This window comes from Botryllus schlosseri, chromosome 12, assembly GCF_051294905.1.
Source record: "Botryllus schlosseri isolate E-star chromosome 12, Bs_hap1, whole genome shotgun sequence".
NCBI classification, from domain to species: Eukaryota; Metazoa; Chordata; class Ascidiacea; order Stolidobranchia; family Styelidae; genus Botryllus; species Botryllus schlosseri.
The window spans coordinates 13,825,905-13,850,547 of NC_137247.1; the positions used below are offsets into that span (position 1 = coordinate 13,825,905).

A 24,643-nucleotide genomic window follows, 5' to 3' on the forward strand; every position below is an offset into this window, starting at 1 on the left:
ATCTTGGTGCTTCTGTGATATGCTTAGATAGCTGCTCAAGCGTCGTCAGTGACCACTGGGCCGGTGACATGTGTCGTGTCGTCGAGTTATTGTCGGAAAGTCACAGAAACGGTGCAGAAAGTGCAGATTTACTCATGCACTTCTTTCTATCTCTGCGAGTTCAGTTTTTGAATTCCAACGACGCGACTTGTAACTTCTCTCTAGTAGAACGTATCTGCGGTTTCACAGGAAATAGTCTGGAAGATGCGCGTATCTTAAGCGTCTTGCATACTGCTTGAATCGGGCTGGCGAATCTCACGAGGTGTAAGCTACAGGCTCGACGAGGATCCGTGGAAGCCATGGCGCGATCACACCGCAGCTTGTCGCACCATCGCGAGAATTTGTTGACACATAAACCTTGAGCGAGGAAGAAGTACCACGACAAGAAGAATTTGGTTTTCCTTCCTAAATTCCTCAAGGATATTTCGATCTTGTTCCGTCGACCAATCTACGCAAAAATTTACCGAAACATTCATTTTTACGTTGCTGTTGAGCACTATATATAATTCCCATTCAAGCTACTGAAGATTTTATCTCTAGTTTTCCCCGGTAATGTGATATACGAAGTTACGAACCCACCGAGTTGATTCGAGAGTGTTTTTCGAATTTTCATAGCGTGACAAATCTGCGACTCTTACCAAGCCGCTGCTGCTTTCTCTTCGGCAATCGAGCTATCACGAAATCACGATGACTCAGCAATAGCTAAGCCGCTGCAAACAAAATCGAAGCTTACCCGGTATGCACTTTCATCAAGCGTGCAGTTGCAGGTCCTGTGAATGTAAAGTATGGCGGCTGTGAATGTAGATTGTGCAGAAGATGTGCGGTTGCGGGAAGATGCTGCCCGAACAGGAAACTGGAAACGCTGGGGACCGTATATGTCCGAACGTCAGTGGGGAACGGTTCGTGAAGACTATTCTGCTGACGGAAACTGGTAGGAAGTCACATGTTTATGTGATGTTTAATATGTACTAAAACTCACTCATTCCCTTGCAAATTATAGTGTATACGGTATCACACTACAAGAAATACCGGTGCATTAGAATATATTGACTGGCAAACAAATCATCCCTTCGCTTTATTCATTGTACGCACAAGGTGTAATATATTTTGCTATTCATGCCACCAAGGTAACTCAGCTAGCACTCATAATTTTGATTACTGAATCTATACTGGAGCACCAACCAGCATCAAGGCTTGATGCCAGTATAAAGTCTCAATGATAGCTCCTGACCCTAACAGTAGATTTATAGTCGGCATCTACAGCAGAGTTGGATCAATTTCAATATTTTAATTCAATTACAATTACTTCCTTGTATGTTCAAATTACATTAAAATTACAATTACTCGCTGCTAAAAATATCAAATTACAATTACTTTTAAACATGTAATTCATTACGATTATAATTACAATTACTTCAGTAAAGAGGTGTTCTTTGACAACCGTGGCGACGTAATTAGCAACAATCTCAAGCTATTCATGTTTCATTCTGATATAGAATACCCTTTCATTAAAAAAAAAACTCGAACATATTCGAACTATTCCTAATCGTGAGTACTGAAAAAAATGAAATGTAATTTGTAAGGCGTCAGCGATAAGGATGATACCGATAAGGTGCGTAAAATTAAAATAAATGCAAAAGGTAAGAACCTCCTGATAACTAAGAATTACAATATTTTGGTCGGCATTTACATTTTCATTTGCTCGGAAACTGTTAGATTGCTTTTGATCAACACTAGGGTGTGAAAAGTTTCTGGCCCCAGTAAATTTAGCCAAGATTGGAGGTAAGATTGGGATAACATCTCTACAAATGATCAAGTTTGATGAAGCCTTGGTTGGAAACTTGAATTTTTTTGCTATTGTTGCAACAAGCTTTGGTACTGGTTAGAGATTTAAAAAAACATTGACCGTGGTGTAGGAAATGGTTCAGCACAGGTTGCAGAAGAGTTTATTTGCTGTTCATCCATTTTTGAAATATTAAGATTTAGTTCAGCCCACTGGTTCTCTCTAACTTTTTAGACACGCCCCCCTTTATGACAGTGAATATTTCGTGCCCCCCTTATCGTCATAGCACACAATGAAACCAGAATGTTAGCAATCCTTACATATAGTTTGATGGTATGGGAGGTTATGACTGTTGATGAGAGAATTCTCCAATACGGAATTCAGACTACACACCGTGCAATAACCATTAAACGGAGGTGAATCGGGCAAAGCGTGGAAAAGATTTCAGTTCACTGGAGCGTTGTGCCCCGTTCAGATGCTTTCACGCCGCCCAAGGGGGCACGCACCAGTTTAAGAACCACTCATTGTAATTTACAAAGTTTTCTGTTGCTACTGAAGGATGGGAAACAGTTTAGCGTGACTGGATTATCTAGTTATTATAACGCAGCACGCATAAAACACAGATGTAAATAGTCTAATTATTACGTAAGGTGACTGTTTACTAAGGCCCATCGTCGTCATCCTGGTTTGTACCGGATTTTCACTGGTGCGACGAATAAATGATTGATTAAATGATTATTTATATTGTGATTGTCAGGTTTCCATGAAAATGTAATTGAGATTTTAATTCAGCAAAATTTTGATCAAATTACAATTACAATTACACAAAATATAAATGCTTCAATTACAATTACAATTACATGAAAAAATGTAATTAATACATTTAGCTCAATTACAAATTACAAGTGATCCAACTCTGATCTACTGCCTACATGCAATATAGATAGCCATATATGAATGATATCATATTGTGATATAGCCAGATATGAATAATATCATATTATATATGCAGACTATGTGTTATAGTAATGTCATGTATATGACACATATATGTAAACTCTTGGAACAATACTGCGGCAAACAAATTGAGATAAATGTAGTAGCCTATATTAAGCAATGATTCAAATTACGTGGTGGGACCATTGCGGCGCCCAAAAATTCAAATATGAATTGCTAGATTTTTCATTCTTTTGTACCGTATTTCATTGTGAGGCATTAGAAATTTCCTTGACTTCCATCTTGCAATTTTGAAATGCTGTTTAGTTGGGACTCGTTCAGCCACGATGATGCTCGTTCAAGAGCATATCGGTGGGGAGAAGATGGATTGCTGGGAATGTGTGACCGGCAGTGTCGACTTTGTTTCTCGGTGGCTCTGTGGAATGGACACGACCCCATTTTAAAGGAGCGGCTATTTGGATTCACAGGTGAACTGAATTGTTTGTAACATTGTCTTTGTCAGAATATGAATTAGAATAATAGAATTCAGGTTAGCATTTGGTTTTGGTAATTATTATCTACTACCATTATAACAGGCCTACTGTAGGGTTAGATTAGACAAATTCTCACACTCTTCTTGGGTATCTTCGACATGCCGAGACGCAGTAGGAAAAACTCGGCGATTTGTTTAATGAACCATTCTCTTTTGCAGGGCCACAAGGTAACCACGGGGAAGATGTAAAAGAAAACTACTATTATCTGGACAGCACTCCAACTCACTCCTATATGAAAGCATTGTATAAATACCCGCAAAAAGGATACCCATATCAGCAACTGGTCGAAGAAAATCAAAGAAGGGGAATCCACGATGCAGAGTATGAGATCAATGATACGGGTTTGGAATATTTCTACCTATGCTATGCCACTGTGCTATTAAACTAAGAGCATGATGTATTTTAAAGGTTGTTTTGAGGACAGCGCATATTGGGATGTGACGGCCGAATATGCAAAAAACACTCCAGATGACATCCTCTGTAAGATTACAGGTAAGTGAAGATGAGGAGCCAATTTTTAAATTTCTGACCAATTACGTTGTGACTGTGGCTAACGACTGATATTGATGATGATCATTGAAAAATACTTTCTCAATGGTTTGTAAGGGTCTAGTAGATGCATGGGTCCAAATTCAATGTGTTGTGTTGATGCATACATAACACAAACTAGCCCTCTTAAATACTTCACACGCAAGAATAAGCCGTTTTGTAAAATCCTTTGTCGTTTTAAAGTGACTAATCACAACCACTGGGCACCGGGCAGTGTGTCACAGCTTCATAGGTGAGGCTACTCAAGTAGAGATAAAACAGTAAATTTCTACTCAGATTTAAAGGTGGCAAATTTCAAGACGTGCCAAAATTGCTTGAATTAGAATGGTCGGAAAACTATGGAAGTAAGTAGTTAACAAACTATTAAATTACAAGAAGTCATCACTGACATATTTTGATTATTTGCAGGTGAGAGCCTTCTAAATAGAAAGTTGTATCTCCGCAACTAACACTGAGCGTGGGTGCAGGTTGTGAAGTTATATTCTAGTATAGTCATATAGCTATGGCATTGCCTAATTCTTAAGATGATTTCACTTATAATAGTAACTCAATGATCTCTCTTTATCTCGCAATTAAACTTATGCATATATCCATACTACATTTCATTGTATATAGCAATAATAATAATACCATCTTGTGTACTGCATCCAATCAATCCTTTTGTGCCTTGTAAGATTTGTATCCCATATTTGAATTATATGCATTCTCTCTCCCATATAATATTACTTTCTGCTCGAAAAATTGTAAAATGTCAGTAGTTTGGCTTTGGAACCTGTTGAACTAAAGTACAGTAGAAATTGGCCATCTCCGCGGACCTATATAGAATAGTTTTGAATATGTTATTTTAAACTTTGCAGCTATAGAGCTAACAATATTTGTTATACTCTAGTTGAATTTCTCTACCACTGATGTCTATTTTGGTAATGTGTTTTCGTGATACCGGTAGCTAACCGTGCTCTTTTCTCCAAGTTGCTAACAGAGGGACTGAAACTGCCGAAATACACGTTCTTCCCACGTTATGGTATAGAAATACGTGGATATGGGGTTGCCGTCACGAAGGTTGCACGCTGAAACCAAGTATCAGAAAAAGTTCGGACGGAACGTTGGACTGCAAGCATCAAACTCTAGGTAAGCCTATATGCCATTCCTGTATGATAGTATAACGTAAGACACAGTTTGCGTTGGGCAATCAACATTGCAAAAAGGAATTGTGGGTTCAACATGCACCATTAGTGTTGAAGGAAGTGAAGGAAAATTTGAAATTAAATATTTAGATTTGCTGCTCTTTCAGGTAAAGGTGTGATTGGCATGCTATTAATTTACTGAAAATTGCTCAGGTCGCTGATATGATATAAGGACATTTAATGAGCTTTATGCCTTTTTGATGGCATGCGTGGATCTCGCCTGTGCTGTAATGATTTGTGTCATCGTTGGAAAGTTATCACATCATTGGTATATTATCAGTAGTGGCACTTGAAAATAGGGCCAGAAACTGTGAGGAAACCTAGGATAGAGTGAGGAAACCTAGGATATACTGTGAATGCGAGGTATTCTATATCACCCTAGGAGAGTTGAAAAAAAGACGGATTGAACATGAATTGAACTTGAAACTAAAAAGTGAATATAATGATTTGGAATCGACTTGAGTTACAACACTATGACTCGACCTTCTGCATCCCGACTTAGACCCAGACTTGACTCGGTTTGTGAATTTAAAGTGACTCGACTTGGTTCAAGTCATAACTATAAAAGTAAGATTGACTTGTGACTCGGAACTTGGTGACTTGATTACAACCCTGCCTATGCATAGCACTACTTTTGATTTTTTAAGCTTGATCGAGGTTTTTGCAATACAAATTCTGCCGTTCTTCCAGATCCTGAAGCTCCACTCAGTAGCACTTTTTAAAACCTAAATTTTCCTTTCGACTGACCGATTTTATGTGTGCTTCAGTTCTACTTCACCGATGTTTGAAAGCTACGGCATCATTGAACTTTGTATTATTTATTTTCATGTTTCAGACAACATGACCTTCATGTTTGAACCGAGCGAAGGACAGGCGGAAGCGGAATTACTATTCACGGAGAATGAAACCAATACGGAGAAGTTGTACGACAGCAAAAGCTACACAAAGTACTTCAAGGACGCATTCCATCGATATGTCGTAAATGGTGGGTCGATCGGTTGAGAACTGCGGGTGTCAAAGGATATGGTGTTGGTACTATACTTGAAGTTGTACATTTCTACTCACTTACATGTAGAAGTAGCGATTTCCAGTACATGTCACACACACGTCAATACTATTTCGAGTGGAAGCATAAATGAAGGTTTGAAAAATACGCAAGTTAGCAGTTCCAAAAAGTAGTGGTAAATTGGAAGTGATTACTTATAAAATTGCAGGGTGCATCTTCGCGACTGACACAACATGACGAAAGTCACTACAAATAAGTGCAAGTTTCAAAAATATTTTTAGTTACTGTGATGCAGGGGTCATTTGGCCTAGTTGTTATCACAATTTCAACCGTGAAAATGATGCAAACATATCCTCTGAACACTTTCCAGTTTATATAATACACAGCGTAAATCAGTGGCTCTCTAACTTTTTAGACCGCGACCCAAAATCTGGGTGTAGTGACATCTTGCGACCCAAGCCTCGTACATCAAAACTAATTCATTTTCAATTATTAGAATGCTATGTTTTTACAGGAATGTATGACATAGAGAACTGACAGACAATAATCGTCCACAATGTAGCTCTATGACAAATGACAATGACAATGACAATGACAATGACAAATGTCTGACGCACACGATTTCAAATTGGGGTGCATTATTTTCCGCTGTACTCAGATAGAGAGGAGAGGACTGGACTATACTGTGCCGACTGTCGATCATTTTGACGACCAAGCATATTAATATTGAATTCTTTGACCAACCAGCGGCTGTCATTTTTGGCCAGGGTTTTATCGCCGACGATCTTTTCTGCACCACACTTTTCCCAGTCGTATGTTGCCCAAAACTTCGCGTCTTGATGTGTCCCGGCACGGAAGTGGTTGACCTCAGAATACATGCATCCGCTCGTTGCACAATACTACACTAAAGCATCCCAACGGTCTCTGGCGGTGTTTTCCATTGAAATCAATGTGGGTCAAATCTTTTCATGAAAACTAACCAATTTGCGCGATGCAAAGGTTGGCACATTTTCATGATCATTCCATATTGTAGCAACGACTCCTCACTGATGGCTATAGCACCCAACATAGTAATCTCAGATAAGTACAAACTATCCGCAGGAAGCTGCGCGAGGCGCGAAAAAATATTTTCGTTGCAAGAAATATAACAAATATACATACACACGTACATATTAACAGGTTGCTCTGGTGCTGTGGCGACCAAAAATTATGCCCTTGGGTCGCGACCCTTACTTTAAGAACCCCTGGTGTAAATAGTAAATAGTTCTGCCAATGAACTGTTTAGTGGAATAGTCTATTAAGATAAGTACGAAGTGAAAGTAGGTTTGAGTACTCTGACATAGTAGAACTACTTTGCTGACCTGACCATCTCTAGTTGAATTTCTTTGGTTTTAGCCGTTATTTTGTAATAGTCTCCTAACAGCGACACATTACCAGCTGGATTAGTTGAAAAACTTGTCAGCCATTTAGTTATTCTAGTTCGCTATTATTCCCAGGAGAAAAAGATGCTGTAACGACTCGGGCCAAGGGTACCAAAGTGGCCGCCTATTACAAACTGACCATACCGGCTGGAGGTGACTGCTACACCTTTTTACCTCTTCTGAAGTCTTTATAATGAGTCGTTACGTTACAGAATGCGTTGTTCTGAAGTCTAGGCTGGTCGCATCTTCTGAAAAGCCGCAACGATTTGACAAGTGGTTCGGCGAAGAGTTTAAAAAAGTTTTCAACGACCGTATCCGTGAAGCAGATGAATTTTATTCGGTACAATTTGGTGTTCGTCTTGTTGTTATCTTGCTGGCCGTGGCCATGTGGTTCTTCTAGAGTTAATTTCGGTCTCCATTGAAGCTCGCTACTATCGCTGTGAATAATCAAGTACATGAGTGATTCGATTCCGGGTCGAGTATTTGGGTAGCACCTATTGTGATGTAATAACAATAATAATGACAGTAATATGAGGAGTTGAAATATCTATGTTTTTGCAGCTGCAAGGAAAATGATGCCAATTACACGTCTTCCAAAATAATTTCGTTACGGTCTAATGATGTTTCAAGGATCCAATGTTGAGTACAGTATTGAAACTATAGTTTCATTGGTGAAATATCACTCTTGCCGTGACAGCGAAAAACTACACTGTCGCTGCTTGACTGGAATCATTACAATTGATACTCGATTTGAGTACTCAAATCGTCAGGCTCAGGCCTAGTCGCTACTTTTACCTCGAGTTAAGAAAGAACTATGACTATGTTAATTCGCAGTCCACAGTTATATCCCTATTACGATGGTGTGACTTGGTAAATGCTATAATTCTGTCTAATAGATATAGCAAGTCATATATTTCTAAGCATGTGCGGGATCATATTGATCAAATGCACTCGCACAAAAGTATGAATTGTAAAGTAATATTTTCAGAGTAAATTCCCCGACGTCAAGGGCGGGCACGCTACTATTCTTCGCCAAGCGATTGCAGGACTGCTGTGGTCTAAACAATTCTATCACTACATCATATACGATTGGCTTCATGGTGACCCCGACCAGCCGGAGCCTCCATCATCCAGGTAACTACACTTGTAATTGAAAATAGTTATCAAAAATTAACTTATCCTCTCCGTTCAATCCCGATGTAGTTGTTGGGAGATATTCTAATGTCTTATGTACTCCGTACTCCAATGCAAGTGATGACTCATATATGTCACTTTAATTTCTATAAGTATTTCTCTTAAAATGACACTAAATATTGGGCATCGCTATTAAATTGGAACTCGTAGAGTGGTTCTCCACCCTGAACGAGCCGTGGCCCTTTACAGAATAACGCAATGTCCAGTGGCCTCATTCTTCTGCCAGTAAGAAATCAGCTATTGTAGGAATTCCATCGCCTGACTATCGAAAAGGAAAAAGGACTAAAGAGAAAAATGATGGTGTAAAGTGTGTGTTCCTTATTCAGAAGCACATACGTATTAGCTATATCCTGCACCTTTGATACTTAGAATGCCTTGCATTGGTCTTTGTTTCAAATACCTTTGAAGGTACAAAGTATTCACTTTTGGCTGAAAACCTAAGCTCTTTATTGTTAACCATGGTCGGTCTTAGCTATTGTCGTAAAGGGGTTTCAATTTATACTTGGTGTCTACACCCTGAAACTTTTCAACTCAATTGAGGAATAAAACCATCAATATACACAATAATTTATGGCTGACATATTCACCGAGACATTGAGAAATCTACACATACACGATAAATCACCGACACGCATTTTCAAGTATAAAAATAGCTATCTTCCAGTAACGATCATGTAATTTGCGGCAGTGACTTCAACGTCTTTTCCTTGTCCAGACTGATTGGTGGTGGGACTTCTATGGTCTTTTGTGGGGCTGTGTATGGTGGTGGTCTGAAAAATAATTTGTGTCTGAAATTTGAAATGGCGGATATGAATGTTATGCAACGAACAGTGAGCCATACTGCGCATGCTGATTAACAACAATATTTTTCATATGCCATGGTTTCAGTCCATTTTTCTGACTGGTCCAAACGACGAATTGTGACCAATTCTACCAATAAACCACTTGAAGCTTGATAAATATTGTCCTTACTTGGAATGGAAATATGGCAGGAGTGTGAATAGTGTATATAAGCCATTTTGTTTGCGTAATTCACTCTAGCACTCATTGTAATAATGTGAGGGATACGGGCACATGGTAGAATGAGAAGATTTAACTCCAATTATTTCAAAACGCTTACAAAATTGTTACAAATTAAACAAAACTGTATGTGACCCCAACAATTGCAATAAATAATCACGAATCTACCGATTCCGGCTATGAAAACATGGGACCAGACATTTGAGGCTTCCAGCTGCCATCTTTCAACTTCATTTCTCCACATCAGTGCCATTAATTGACAATTTTCTATTTGCTTTCCACCGCACCATGCTCTTTACTCACTCATTTGATGTTGTTTGGTCATCGCAAGACCCGCCAGGATTTCGTCCTAGTTTAGTCTTGATGATTTGTCCCGGGCTTGAGTTATAAACGACGACCTGGTGTCCTTCTTCTGGTCGGTACTGCAATCCGCGAGCTTTTGTCTTCCATCGGTACAAGATATAAAATATTGCGACCGCAACTATGAAGAACATGAGCAGAGCTACCGCTCCGCTAGCGATTCCGATGTATGTCCACCTGATGAGAACGCGTGATTTCGATAAGTACACATTGCTCTTAATGACTCAAGTCAATTTTTGCATTGACTCGACTGATACTCGAGTCAATGTACATGACTCGAACCAAGTCATATGACTGTTAAGACTGAGGAAAATTACGATATTTTGAATGCGAACCATTCTATATAACTCTTGCAGAGTTGAAAAAAGTGGGTTGAACTGGATGGAACTGAACAGTGAGCATAATGACTTATCCTCGAACTTGACTCGGTGGTGAATTGAAATGACTCTACTTGACTCGAGTCAAAACTATAAAGTGAAATTGACTTGTGTCTCGGAACCTTGTGAGTTGGTTACAATTTGTAACTTACAAACCTGAATTATACGCACGTGAATGGTAACCAAATTAATTTTTGCGATCACAAGCTGAGTGTTAGTGTGTCTAATTTGGGAGTTATTTTGGCCCTGACAGCCAATTATGGTGTTTAATAGATTTACCGAATCCGGTATGAAACCTCTAGCTGCTTTAGTTATTTGAACAAAACGCCACTAATGTGTAGAAGACTAAGTCGCCATTGAAATATCTTGTTTACTGCTTTCGTCATATCAAATCACAATTTTGTCACTCTGATGCATACCAACTAGTTGCGTGGGAATAAGATTCTTGAGTTTAGCTTGAAAGGATACTGATTTAGTGCTATTCTTGCGAGTTGTTTCTCGGTTCGCAATGGGAGGATATTGATATAGGTCCGGGAATAGCAGGGATCACAAAAGGGTGATATCCGACTCTTTATGGGATGAAATTGCGATTTGCGAATGCCATTATATGGAGGAGTTGGATACTTTCCATTGGATTTGGATGCATGACTTGTTTCAGTGAAAATAAATTGCAATTCCCGACTCGTTCATAATGAAACTTGTTGGTCTCACTCAAAAACTCACAGGTCCGACCATCGCAGGTAAAAATCTTTTGCAGAAGCTTATGGTGCTAAGACTAAAGCAGACCTTCTGCCTTATCTTGAAATTATTCTCACCAAGTACAAAACAGAATCTCACCAAGTACAAAACAAGTGACAACTGCAACCAGGATCGTAAAATCAATATTTTATTGGGTATTTGGACTCTCAGCACCCAGAATAACCAGCCACTATGTATGTATGTATTTATGACCTATGTCATAAATATTATCTGAAACCATGAAATAGAATCTGGACATTGTACATACATCTGTTTTTATTGTGTCGGTAACACCTGGTTTCAGTATGGCTGACCGTAGTTACTGACTAATCAACCTGCAGTCATTTACCATTATGTTATGGTATATACAACATTATAGCTTAGATTCTGAGAAAGTCTTACTTAATGCAACATTGCCGTGAATCTTACCTTACTGTCACAGTCCTACTTATATCCAATAAAATCTTGGTTGTAACATGACCATAATCTTATTTGCACGAATTAAAAACTGATCTCAGCTGTAAGCAATTCCCTGTAAATATGCGTTTGTAGCATGAATAAGCAATTCCTGTATTGGTACTTAGATACTTTCTGCTTATTGATCATCGATTGATCATGTTGTTAAATCTTCTACATGCACGTTTGGTCAGTTCCGATTTATTGACAATATCAAGCTACGTAATACCCTGTCACATTTGTCACTGTTCAGTACATGTCTACTTCCTGCTGGAAGCCCTTGCAATTCAACATGGCTTGGGGGCTATTTTAAATGGGAATTTGTGTATTTTGGAATGGAAAGGTATTTGTTCGGCAACAATAATTATATACAACATGTGGATATACATATACAACTACCGTAGTTACTGCAAATATTTACCCGAGAGCCTCGTGTTGGCTTGGTGGTTCAGTTGTGGTTGTTTGAATATAGGGCTCTGTAATGTTAATGGAGTAGCATGAGCCATTGTATGACACTAAATTTTTCAAATCTTGCAGTTTTCAGTAATTTTAAAGTGTGAGGCACATTGTCTCAAACTACTTATTATTACGTTTCAAGAATAGCGTACGATACTTCGCATTAGTGAAAATTCAGAAAATCCAAGTGTTAATATCATTATGGAAGGGTTACAACTCGTAATATGTATGTGTTAACAAAAGCCTGCGACCTACATATATAGTAAATGGTCATAAATTATGGGTTGCTAACACATGCTTTCATGAATACAATAAATGCATTGATTCATGAAGTTTTAAGCATAGGCTACATTGAAGCTAAATCCACTAAGGCTTTGAAATTACGATTCACACTCAAACTTTGTGAATGGGTTGGAACACGCCTGTCTTGACGCTCAAAATTGAGTCAGTCAAGCATCTACAATTCATTTCATGAAAAATATTTTGAAAGATTTAGTTACGTGGTAAAGTTGCTCACTTTGAAGGAAGGCATACTCAACGCCGAATGTACCTTGAAATTGTTACCTGCTAACCAAATTCGGAAAACTAAATAGAACTCTAACCATTCTTACCTGACTCTGGTAGAAAGTCATCTGTGATGGTCGCGAAACCTTCATCTGGGCCCAAGTAATGTATTGGAGGGGTTTCGAAATCGTAAGTGGAGTAGCTTTTTAAAAACAAAAATTTCTTAAGGCATCATTGTTTTAATGAATTGTTCCCAATGTGGCACCTTCCGTGTATTCTCGATGGCACATGACGATTTACAGACTAAATCTCAAAATTGGCAACAAACCCCAAAATTACTTGTAAAAATTAATTTTGAGAGCACACACAAAGTACTCCAGGAAATGCTACATGTTTTCTGCTGAACCTAATACAGTATACTTCCCCTTAACCGGGGTGGCCAGTGCCAAAGCTCACATCACTTTTTTAGACCTATTTTCAGTGTAGTTAGTCATATTGTGTTGGTCATAAAGATGGATCTTGCAATTTCGGAAGCAGCCACATCCTGTTAACCACTAAAAGCATACGATCCGCCGACCAAACCTACTTTCTTAAGCTACTTCATTACTTTTTAGACCTTTCAATACCTGCTTCTATTTCAAGTAGTTTTAACATGTATTGTTACTACTACTTGTAATTGAATCGAAAAACTTCTATTTGAGGCACTACGCTTACTACTTTGTCCACCTCTACCCCTTGAATGGAAAATAGTACCCTTTCAAGTCCCTTATGACTACAGCTGGCAACCCCTTGAGTATAGTATGCAACCACTCACTATAATGGCATTTCATGCTTCTCGAAGTAGTCATAGTAATCACAACAGTAGGCGGTGACGTTTTGGGTTTCTGGATCGCGTTGCAAGCAGCAGTACCCCCATTCTGGATCTTCACAGATCAAGTCGTCGCATTTGTATGAATGCTCGTGCTCCAAATGCCTATTCATATCGATTCTGTTACTTGAACACACTGAAATGAGAGGAAGTTTTGTAAATATGGATGTTACAGCAATATTTGAATCATGCTTGACAAGATGGCCTTTAACAGGTTTCACTGTCACTATCATTACAATTTACAAATTATATCTATATTATATATCTAAATCCTGCACTTGTGAATGCTTTGTCTGCATGTGCAACGGATTGCAGTACTTTCTGTCACTGCAGAGTAATCGAATCAATCTTATCAGCGAGAGTTACCCTAATTTAGTGATTCCCAAACTTTATCAATCTGATTCGATTCGATGATTCGTGATTCGTGATTCGATTAAATCTTGAACTGTGGTGAAGAAAATGGTTATATATACCGGCTCTGCCACCAAAATTCAGCTCAAGAAACATAAAATTGCCGAACAAATCTACAAATTGTATTCAACTTATCTCTGTAAAGTCACAACCCACATCCCCGATTGGTGGCCACGGCGCAAAGCCATGCAACATAAGTGGGAACCATTATGTCTTGTCTATGGATAGCGCTGAAACTACTGATCTTGTGTATGTCTCGCACAGTAAGTACACCGAAGAGCATTCTCTGCAAAATTCACGTTTCACATAGGAATACCAAACTCGTCCACGCTGAGACAAAATGCTACACCTACAAGCCTCCACGAATCAACTTAACAGCAATTCAGGAATGCGATAATTTCTCAATATGCATGTAATTGCACAACGGTACATCTCCGCTCCAGTATGTCAACGTCACCGTTAACTAAGTTCATATCAAGTATGGTAACGTTCAATCGACATTTAATCACACAGTATAAAATCACTGCTCCTAATATACCAAATGAATTCGCATTTCCATCAACTCATCAACACTTCAAATGGTCATCACATGTTTAAGATCGCCTGATCTGTTGACTTAGCTCAGTTGGAGTACACTTATTTGATGCTTCTCGCAATATACTCTACCTCGTATTGCTCCTTGAAAAGTTCCATACTCTATGCATTGTGTGATTATGATGTCACGAGAGAGGCTTCAATCATTCTACAGTGGAAACACGTTCATTTTAGTTTATAGTAATGATTTCTCTTTGTTGCGCTCCATATCCTTTTCAACACTGACAATCGATTCCACTAGTGACATAGCACCTTTGCATCGTTTTACTCCGTAATTACTAGGCACAGACACAGCGATTCAGCATTGTCACAAAGCACTATGAAATGGGTATGGTCAAATAACACAATATTATATTTGATGTGGTGCGACTATAGATCGTTATTCTTTACAGTTATTAGGTACCTATCCTAGTACTATGTCCTGATATGGCATCATAATAAGTATACGTGAATACTCGACTTGATTCCTAATCGAACCACTCAAATACTCGATTTTGCCAAGCCTTAATAATAACTATTTACCTTTCACTCAACACCAGATCTGACTTGGATTTTAAACTGTGCTGGAAAGCTACTTGAAAGAGAATTTTCTGCTTTCCCTATGTTGCTATCGGCTATTTACACTTTCAGACTTAACGGTCGTAACTCTGAGTGGAAGCACTTGTTCAATCGCGACATCGTTTCCATGCCTGACAAATGGGAATATCCATGGGTAATTTGCTTTCGATGAGGCTGTTTTGCAATTGATGAAGACTCAGTGATCTGTTTAGTACGCGTCGTGGGATCTTGCTTTTCATATGATCCCGTTCTGCCGTGTTGACCCGGAGTTTGCCAAATCTCAACTGCTGCTGTTTTTGCGGGAATGGTATATGTCTCCGAGTGGACAGGTCGGTGGGTGTTAATTGTAGACAAGAGTTATATCAATCATTCCTATCCGATTCCAAATAACGTGCATGTGTACAATTTCTGGACCATCTATTTTGTTGGGATAGACTGCCCCAGATTTAATTTGATTTCTCAAATAGAATTATGTTCCAATCTTGCTCTGGTCTAATCGGAATCTTCCTTGAACCACTTTCAATCTAGACCCCTCCCTTTACCCCTGTGTTGCAGCAACTCGAAGGAGCGACGTTTCATTTTATTTCATACTGTTATCCGTATTTTACCTAATCCGCGAATATCTTTAGATTCCGGCATATGAGTTTGCCTTCGACGACGTTAACCCACCCGTGCATGCCTGGGCCGTCTACAGGGTCTACAAGATGACAGCCCCGAAAGGAGAAAGGGACAGGAATTTTTTGAAGAGATGCTTCCAAAAGTTGATCTTGAATTTTACCTGGTAAAAAATTGCCATCATGAGTTTGTAAGTGATCCGTGCATCCGCTGGTTTCTTTCTCGAGGTGGGTGAATCGCAAGGATCCGCAAGGGAAGAATATATTTTCTGGTGGATTTCTGGGGCTCGACAATATCGGTGAGTGACTCCTATGGTTATATGGGACTAGTGGGCTTATTTACCCGATTGTTTAGGTGTGTTCGATAGATCCAAGCCAATGCCTCACGGTGGATCGTTGGAACAGGTATACCATTGATTTTTGTATTATAAGAAATCCTTTAATAGTCTTGAGATTTGCTCTATTTCAATGTGTACGGCACTGAATGTTTGTAAATTGCACTGAAATAGCAGCGTGTATGTTTGAGTCAGAATTTTCTAATATTTGAAGCAGAATTGGAAGTTGAACCAGTAGTACAAATAGACAAAATCTACTCCAGGAACTCTGGCTACTTGTGGTCACAATATTTTTGTGCATCTTTCAACCTGTTTCGTCGCCAACTTAGTAATCATATAACAATAGTCGGATGGAACTGCATGGATGGCGTTCTTCTGTGTGGTGATGTTGGACATTGCCCTGGAACTCGCGTTGGAAGATCCCTCTTACGAAGACATGGCCAGCAAGTTTTTCGAGCACTTTATCATGATCGTCGACTCCATGAACGCGGCTGGCAACGGAAAAGGTTTCAAATTCGTAAAACTTCACGGTTGCTCAGTCGATTATCTGCCGATTATAAAACCCGCATATTTTTCAATAATATTATCTGCAAATTAATTTTGAACTGTTAATAGAAAAGGAAAATTTGTTTTGGTCAGCAGGTACTTTTTGATAGTTAATTTGGCTCAGTGTTGATTTTGAAATAATTGAATCATTGGTGATAGCTACTGTTGACGTGAATTGGTTTTACTGGAAATTCCGCACTGGTTATTGTTTAAAGCCACTCTTTGTCGTTTATGTCACATCGATCTAAAAATAATACCTTTAAAACAGTAAAAACCGAATATCAGTCAGTATCGGTCAGTAATCTTAACATTGCTCGTATTCTGATAAGTAGCATATGTAAGCTTACTCGCTTCTGAGATAAAAATACTGGATAACTATTTCATATATAAATATTCACTTTTTATCTCAGGGCTGTGGGACGAGCAAGACGGCTTCTACTATGACGTTTTAAAGTTTTGCGACAAGTCCGAACCCTTGAGAGTCCGCTCCATGGTCGGATTGATACCATTGTACGCGTGTTTGGTGTTAGACAGCGAGAACATGGACGCTCTTCCTGGTTTCAAGAAACGAACCGAGTGGTTCTTGAAAAACCGTACCGACCTAGACTCTATTGTAAGTGTCGTGGCTGTAGCAAAAACTTAATGCGACGCACAGACAGAGGTGATCAAAGTAGGCAGCGTTGTTGCTCAAGCAGGAGTAATGCGAGTAGATTTCTACTCACTTACATGTAGAAGTAGCGATTTCCAGGACATGGTGAAACTACTTGAATTGGAAGTAGATCTTGTCGGTCTGAAAAGTACTTGAGTAAGTACTTTCAAAGAGTAGATTTGGTCGAAGGATCGATGTTGGCTATTTAAGGGATTGCGGGATGTATCTTCGTGACTAACACGAGACGACAATTTACTCTACCAATAGTTGCAAGCGTTGGGATACAGGGAACTTTCGGCCAGTTGTTATGACGATTTGTCTTGTAAAAGTGATGTAAACTTATCACAATACTACTTTCTACTTGACAAAATCTACAGTGTGGAAAGTATGTGTTTCGCCAAAAAGATGTGAAGTAGAAGTACTCTGAAAACATTACCACTTGAAGAGCTCCTTGGATGTACTGAACTTCGGTATGCAATTGAATAATATATCAATATTGAAGTAAACCCAAATATTTTCAGCTGATAGGGCATGAAAGTTCGAATAATCATACCGGTGACGTCATATTTGGTGGTACGATTGTTGCTATACAATGTTTAATTGAATTCTCTATTAGTTGCAGACGATTACGACTGATACTTGTCAGTCTTAATCAGTAAACTTGAGTACAGCGACAGTAAAATGACTTCGTTACTCACCAACTTTGATTTTGACGTCTATCCGATATAAATTTTCTTTTCTTTTCTTTTGCAGTCGTCTTTTCTGACTGTCGGCGACAAGGGCCGCGAAAACGCGTTGCTTCTCGCTATACCGACTAGGAAACAACTGGAAAGCCTTCTGGACTACATGCTCGACGAAAAGGAATTCCTATCCCCGTACGGAATCAGATCGTTATCGTTGGTAATACATTGAATTATCCGTCATATAAACTTTTGATGTTACCGGTACGTCCTAAATTCTTTTCCGACAGGTACATAAGGATCACCCTTTTGTTCTGAACGTGGATGGGCAAGAGCATTGCGTTCAGTACGTGCCTGGCGAGTCCAACACGTATCTTTTTGGCGGGAACAGCAATTGGAGAGGTCCGATATGGCTCTGCGGTAAGCAACAATGAAGTTTATAGATGCGGCAGCCACGGAAATCCTCTGACTGCTTTCCATGCGACTGCAATTGACTACCCGATACTATTACTAGCATAACTACAAAGGCAAGTTGGCAAAACGTACTTGTTTGCTCCGAAAAAGTGGAAGTACATTGTTGCTGACCTGATTGTCGTTACAATATGTTTAATTTGGTATGGTTATTGGTTGAATTGTCCAAAAAAAATTTCTGTTTGTTATCATCCAATCTTACTGTGTCTTATTGTAACTTTTGAGGGATGTTGATTACCGTCACGTAACCATTAGATGCACAGATGTGCCTTTGTCAATATGTGCAATGATAGATTCTAATAGAGTCCGCCTGCTTATATCCTTCTTTTCTTTTCAGTTAACTTCCTTATCATCGAAGCGCTGGAGAGATACGATTACTTTTATGGTGATTGTTTTAAAGTCGAATGCCCTACTGGTTCTGGCAATATAATGCGACTGAAGGTATGGTTTTGCTATCTGTGGTGCCACAGTGCTACCTGCTAGAGATGGATGAAATCTAATCCTAGCCGATCCAAATTGGACTTGAGTATCTGTGCCCGAATCGAATCACTTTCTTGAAATATTTTCTTATTATAACGAAGTAAACACCTGCAGTACTTCAGGATGAGTATGTGCATAACACACATAATTATATGTCATATGTCAGCGCTAATTTAATCTACTTCTACTAGTGACTAGTCGGTCGATATCGTTACTGTGTCACGGTTATTTTTGTTCTCAGAATTTTGCAGCACTCGTTTATATATCTCCGGCATAGTTTTTGCCTAAAGAACTGAAATCTGTAAAGTAGAAGCAGTCTAAAATAATTACCACTCGAGCGGGTAACACAAGTATTCAAAAGCTATTCGAGTACTCTAAAACAGTAGAAGTAGAAGTTAGTAACCACCTGACCTGATTTGTGACCGTGTATTTTGTCTATGTGCCAGGACGTTGCCACGGAACTGTCTCGTCGCGTGGTTTCGTTGTTTGAGCCCGACCCGAAGACAGGAAGGAGGCCGTGCCACGGGGACGACGGGCGGTATGCCGACGACCCGTTTTGGAAAGACTTGATTCTGTTCTACGAGTATTTCCACGCGGACAGCGGACGCGGCTGTGGTGCCAGGTTGGTGTTGATTGTAATGGTTATGGTTATTATTATTTAACCGCAAACACCATTCTCTCTTAACAATGAATTGCCTGTCTTGGCTGTCCGAGACTCGAGTCATGCGCAATGACTCGCGTACAGGTCGAGTCAATACAAAAATTGGGTCGAGTCACTTTTCGTATGTTTCGTCGAGTCACCAAAACTCGCGACTCGAGTCATTACAACCCTGCTATGGTCGAAAAATACCATGTTCTCTTCATGTGGTCTAAAATCGACATTACTATCTTCGTAGTTACTAGAAGGGCTTTTCTCGTCATTCAAACTGCTATGACATCATAATGAGTGGTACTCCACTAGACTCGATTAGGAATAGGTATCAAACCACTCAGATACGATATACTTCAATATACAGTTTAATAGTATAATCATATTGAAATAAACCGGAATCTTTTTGGCTAGTAGAGAATTGGAAAGAACATTGTATGTCAACAATGACGTCACCGGCATGAATATTCAAATAATCGATGCGAATAGATGGCTTGAGTTGAATGTAGTATTTGTATGTACTACGACACAATGCGAATTCTGTTGTCTCAATAATATTTTGCACAAATAGAATTATCCGTTATAGTTGTTCGCCAATGGCAGAATTTGTCGCCGTTACCTGTTCTAATTCAAGCTTGAGGGGATGAATCAAGAATGGCCTATTCTCCGAGCGCGATATGCGTGTTCTAGTAAATCTCGGGACATGCTGTTTTATGCGGTCCTGCATGCGTTGCATTATTCTTTCCACAGTGGCACTTCTATTTACACACAGACAACATTCCTTTGTTTCTATTTTGCTGATAAAAAGAGTACTGTTTGCTTTTGAGTGCTAAGTTACGATAGGGTTGCCATACGTCCGGAATTTCCTGGACATGTCCGGAATTCCACTGAAAAATCTGCGTCCGGAAGGAATTTCTAAAATATGCCAAAATGTCCGGAATTTTGAAGGCTTGAAAGAGGCTCAAAAGTTTTTTGTAAATCAACATAAACAATAATCTTTTCAAGCAAATTTATGTTATTCAAAACTCTTCTTCGCGGTGCACGCGAATTAATGCAACGTATAATGATATTAGTATGGGCACCAGGCAACACCCTCGTCAAAAATGCGATCAAAATAAATATAAATAACCATCATTTACTGAAATAAGTCTGCTTGTAATCGCAATTATAAGCTATTCCTAGAGTTGGTTAAGGCCGATGGAATGCTTCAGTCAAAGACAGCGGTTCCAAATCTTGGGGTCGTTTGCCTTTATCTGGGAATCGTGATGGCTTTAGACGTAATCAGCTTCCTAGTTTGGGCAAGCTGAATCTTTTTAGTAATCAGCTTATCAAGTTTTGAGCTTTTGCCACGGAACATTTTCAAGTGCGAAATGAGGTCGTGACCATGAAAGGTTGGAAATCACCGGATGTGTAACCGGCTGGTGCATTTTATAGTAGCCTAACACACGAAAGAATCAATATTATTGACAGAGTTCATACATGAAATTTAGCAGCCAAATTCATATAGTAAGTGCACAACAGGTTACATCGACTACCCTATGATGGGCCCAAGATCAGTGCTCTTTTGGGCAGAAGGGGGCTGAAAAAATGTTGTTGTGGACCTGATTAAAACACATAACCAGATAGCCGCACCGACCGACCTAACAGTATAGCAGGGCTTTCAATTACAATCATGACAGGCCAGACACGGCCCGCTGACGATTTCATTCAGCCCGTGGAGGAATCTATTGCAGACCGTAGCAAGTAGCAATCACCAGAGCTCAGATGGCCCAATTCATGACCTATGTTCCACTCCATTCCTGTATAGTGTATCACAGTCGATGGGCGATGCTTTGCTAGTGTGACGTCATATTGACGGACAATGTGTTACACCTCATTTTAAAATCCGCTAGTGGGCGCTAAAGAGTGTCCGGAATTTGCTTCACAAAAATATGGTAATCCTAAGTTACGATCAGTACCATTTTTAAATACCCTCTGAATGCAGTAACGTAGACTGGACTCGCGTTGTTAATCACATATTGTTATTTATTTCCAGTCACCAAACCGGTTGGACTGCACTTGTCGTCAACTGCATTGAGCGCTTGACCAGCGGTAAAGCTTGAAGATTAGCTGGGATTGTTGCAATATTTTGAGATCCATCCTCGACTATAACTTTATATTTCAGTTCCGATACAAAATCTTTGTACTTGTGATTTTGTAAGACGGTGAATGTTCCTTACACTTAGCACTCTCATATCTGCCGTTTGATAGCTGTTGAATGAATGTTATAGATTTTAATTAAGGTTTATATTTACTCGTTTTGTAGCCAAGTTGCACAACTATCATATTCGCAATCATGTATTATATACACTTTCAATTTCTTTATATGGGCTGTTATGACTTTATGTTGTACATGTGCTGTACGATCATGCACTGTGCAGTATATGCTAGGGCTAGTAAGTCTGCAGAAGAACAGTCGGTTGAGGTTCTATATCAGTGGTTCCCAAACTTTTTCCGCTTGCGGCACACTAGAAAAATTGCTCCGCGCACATTCGGAAGGAAAGTTGCTTTAAAAATATTTATACGTGGTAATCCGATTACCCTTATTCATGCAACATATAGGACTGAAACGAGGTTGTATGGTAGGCAACAGTGGCGGCTCGTCCTATAGGGCAACTGGGGCATTGCCCCACCTAAAATTCTGTTCAATAACAGTTCTTTACCATTTATAGACGCACAGCAATCTATATATACCGAAATCACAGCAAAAATCGTATTCTTCTTGTCCTTTCGCTTGTAAATGCCCATATATATATAGCGAAGTCTCTGCGAAAATCGAATTCACTTCCGTGTTTTCGCTTTGCAAATGCCTAGCCGGGGCATGCCCCGGTAGCGCTCATAACAAGCTTTCACTGTCTATTCTCTCAAAGCTGCGCACAATAAAGAAACAGTGATTTACTCTCTCCTATTCATAAAATGACCGAGCAACCGGGGCAACATAGCCTGCTCGCCCTTAAGGTGTGATGTAACAATCGTATCTACATCTGAACTCGGTTACCGTCATATGCGTTTAGTCGACCTTTGCTGGTATAGGTCGATTTTGATGGTGTTTCACACCATGATAATTCTTGAAACTTGGTATGTCATGTCGTGATGGTGGTATTTAACATTGTCCCAAGTTTCAGGGTTTCTACTTAAAGTTTAGGGTAGTAATTCCGTTTCCGAAGTTGAGTGTGTGCTGATTCGTCATGTATCGCAAACAGATTTTACTCAAAAGCCGGTATTTGTATCCATTGATTTTGACGATGGTCCATACCGAGATCGGTCATGACATTTGGTACGGTAAGTCTTAATGTTAGTATTCAACGCGGTACCAAGTTTCAAGTTTGTCACTGTACTGTGTTAGTGGTAATTTAGTTTCCTAAGTCGAGTGAGAGCTGACTCGTCATTTATCGCAAACATATTTTACGCAAAGCCGGTATTGGTCTCCATTGATTTTAACGATGCTCCTTACCTAGATCCGTCATGAGCTTTTGCATGGTATGTCTTGATTTTAGTATCGAACGCTGTGCCAAGTCTCAAGGTTGGCACTCAATGATTAGGGCAGCAATTTCGTTATCAAGGTCGAGTATGTTAAAGATGTGCGCTGATCTGACACTTAGCCTACCTAACGCATTGCGGATTTCACGCAAAAGTCGGCGTATCTGTGTTAACGCTAACCGTGTTCCATACTGAGATAAGTGATGAGATGATGATATCATGAAACAGTTTACTAACATCCTCGGTTTGCATTCAAATATTTACTTTTATTTTATATTCTCCAATGTCAATTTTGACCGTGAAATTGTGGCCTTCAGGCCATTTGCTTACAATTACAACCCCTGTCAAGCGCGATAGCTGTTTCGTTTTCGATGGCGGCTAACAGCTGATCGCTTGATCAATGATAAGCCTATTCCTCAGTAAATTTTACGCAAAATTCGGTGTTGGTCTGTTTGTATTAATTTTGACAGTGTACCATACCGAAAACGGTCATGAGGCTACTTCTCGTTGATTTCATGTAACAGTGTACCAAGTTTTCGGCTTTCATCCACGTATTTATTCGGTAATATATTTTCCAAAGGCGATTTTGCAGTAGACATATAGACCGTAAGCCGTATGTGTCGTGTGACAGTCTCCAGCATCAAGGCCAAAATATCTCCTATGCTGTATCGGGACCGAATTTCCGAGGCTGCTATCCGTAGTTCTTCAGAATTATGTTTTGGATTCAATATGACATTGTCCAATCTATGAGATAACAATTGCGTATGTGTCCGAACTCGTTGACCTTTCCAGCTAGGCTTACGCAATCTCTCGAGTTATAGTCATTTCCATTTCTGCAGATAATTAGTCAAGTCAGGTATAGTGCGAACATGAGCCGTGTGAAATCTTTGTTCCGTACGCCGTTTACGCAGTTACCACACTTCAAGTCACAGCTCACCGGCAGACCTCTCGCGGCACATACGTTACATCACTGTTGTCGGGAAGTTCGTGTTACCGTAGTTCGTACCAATAAGTTACTTGTTTACGTTGGAAAACTCCATTGTGACGTCATCTTGATAAAAAGTCGCTTGCAGCCCTTGCCCCACCACCCGATATTGTCACGAGCCGCCACTGGTAGGCAATCATACCCGCATTTCTTTTTCAATTCCAAGCAGTCTCTCTCATTTACAGCTATCAATTATTCGAAACGGAAAGGACTACGGACGAAGATGCCAGTAACAACAGAATTTTGATTTGTTGTACAGCTATCGTACTAAAAGGGAGGAAAAACTGATCTCTTGCGGGAAACCAGGGCTATATAGAACTATATGTCCCCGGCGGAAACGGTATTAAAAAAGCAAGGCGTTTCGTAAATCAATGAGTCGTTCTTCAGCAGAAAGGTCGCTCGATTCATTGCTTCCAAATGGTTTAACTAAGCATCTAAGTTGTTCGTGAGAAGAGATGTAGCATTGCAAAACGTTCAGGCGATGATTTCTCGTTACATAATTTGATTCATTAAGACCATGAAACGCACCAAAGACTTCACTAGCTAGATTATCACGCCGCAATTGCCCTACTCATCATCAATGCCATGATTGGTTTCATGACCATGGTTCCAACAGCTCATTTGTCAGCTCTATGTATGTCCTTGTCTGCATTCTTTATTTTAAATCCCAAAAAATTCGCGGCACACATGGAAATCTGGGATGGAAC

At 39.6% G+C, this 24,643-nt stretch overlaps 2 protein-coding genes across 2 annotated transcripts; one reads left to right on the forward strand and one right to left on the reverse strand.

The window, feature by feature from the left end:
* The first annotated feature begins 711 nt into the window (after nt 1–711).
* Nucleotides 712–21,796, forward strand: LOC145452350 (uncharacterized). The gene is made up of 21 exons (XM_080330554.1): nt 712–970; nt 3,086–3,246; nt 3,471–3,653; nt 3,721–3,804; nt 4,831–4,989; nt 5,881–6,030; nt 7,548–7,625; nt 7,685–7,812; nt 8,461–8,606; nt 15,081–15,162; nt 15,221–15,337; nt 15,638–15,789; nt 15,851–15,921; nt 15,978–16,027; nt 16,304–16,463; nt 16,914–17,116; nt 17,906–18,052; nt 18,123–18,252; nt 18,641–18,744; nt 19,230–19,405; nt 21,468–21,796. The coding sequence occupies exons 1-21, from the start codon at nt 825–827 to the stop codon at nt 21,532–21,534; spliced, it is 2,694 nt and encodes an 897-aa protein (XP_080186680.1). The 5' UTR covers nt 712–824; the 3' UTR covers nt 21,535–21,796.
* On the reverse strand, nt 9,218–13,664 carry LOC145452355 (uncharacterized). The gene is made up of 5 exons (XM_080330559.1): nt 13,392–13,664; nt 12,685–12,779; nt 12,039–12,093; nt 9,990–10,223; nt 9,218–9,436 (listed from the first exon to the last, which is right to left on the reverse strand). The coding sequence occupies exons 1-5, from the start codon at nt 13,556–13,558 to the stop codon at nt 9,337–9,339; spliced, it is 651 nt and encodes a 216-aa protein (XP_080186685.1). The 5' UTR covers nt 13,559–13,664; the 3' UTR covers nt 9,218–9,336.
* Nucleotides 21,797–24,643: the final 2,847 nt, after the last annotated feature.

Coding starts and splice junctions, on each gene's coding strand:
- LOC145452350 (XM_080330554.1), top strand. CDS start 825: ATGGCGGCTGTGAATGTAGATTGTGCAGAAGATGTGCGGTTGCGGGAA. Junction 7,626..7,684: donor ACTGACCATACCGGCTGGAG/GTGACTGCTACA, acceptor GTTACGTTACAG/AATGCGTTGTTCTGAAGTCT. Junction 8,607..15,080: donor CCGGAGCCTCCATCATCCAG/GTAACTACACTT, acceptor TTACACTTTCAG/ACTTAACGGTCGTAACTCTG.
- LOC145452355 (XM_080330559.1), bottom strand. CDS start 13,558: ATGAATAGGCATTTGGAGCACGAGCATTCATACAAATGCGACGACTTG. Junction 12,780..13,391: donor AAGCATGAAATGCCATTATA/GTGAGTGGTTGC, acceptor GTTTTTAAAAAG/CTACTCCACTTACGATTTCG. Junction 12,094..12,684: donor TGACTTTCTACCAGAGTCAG/GTAAGAATGGTT, acceptor TTAACATTACAG/AGCCCTATATTCAAACAACC.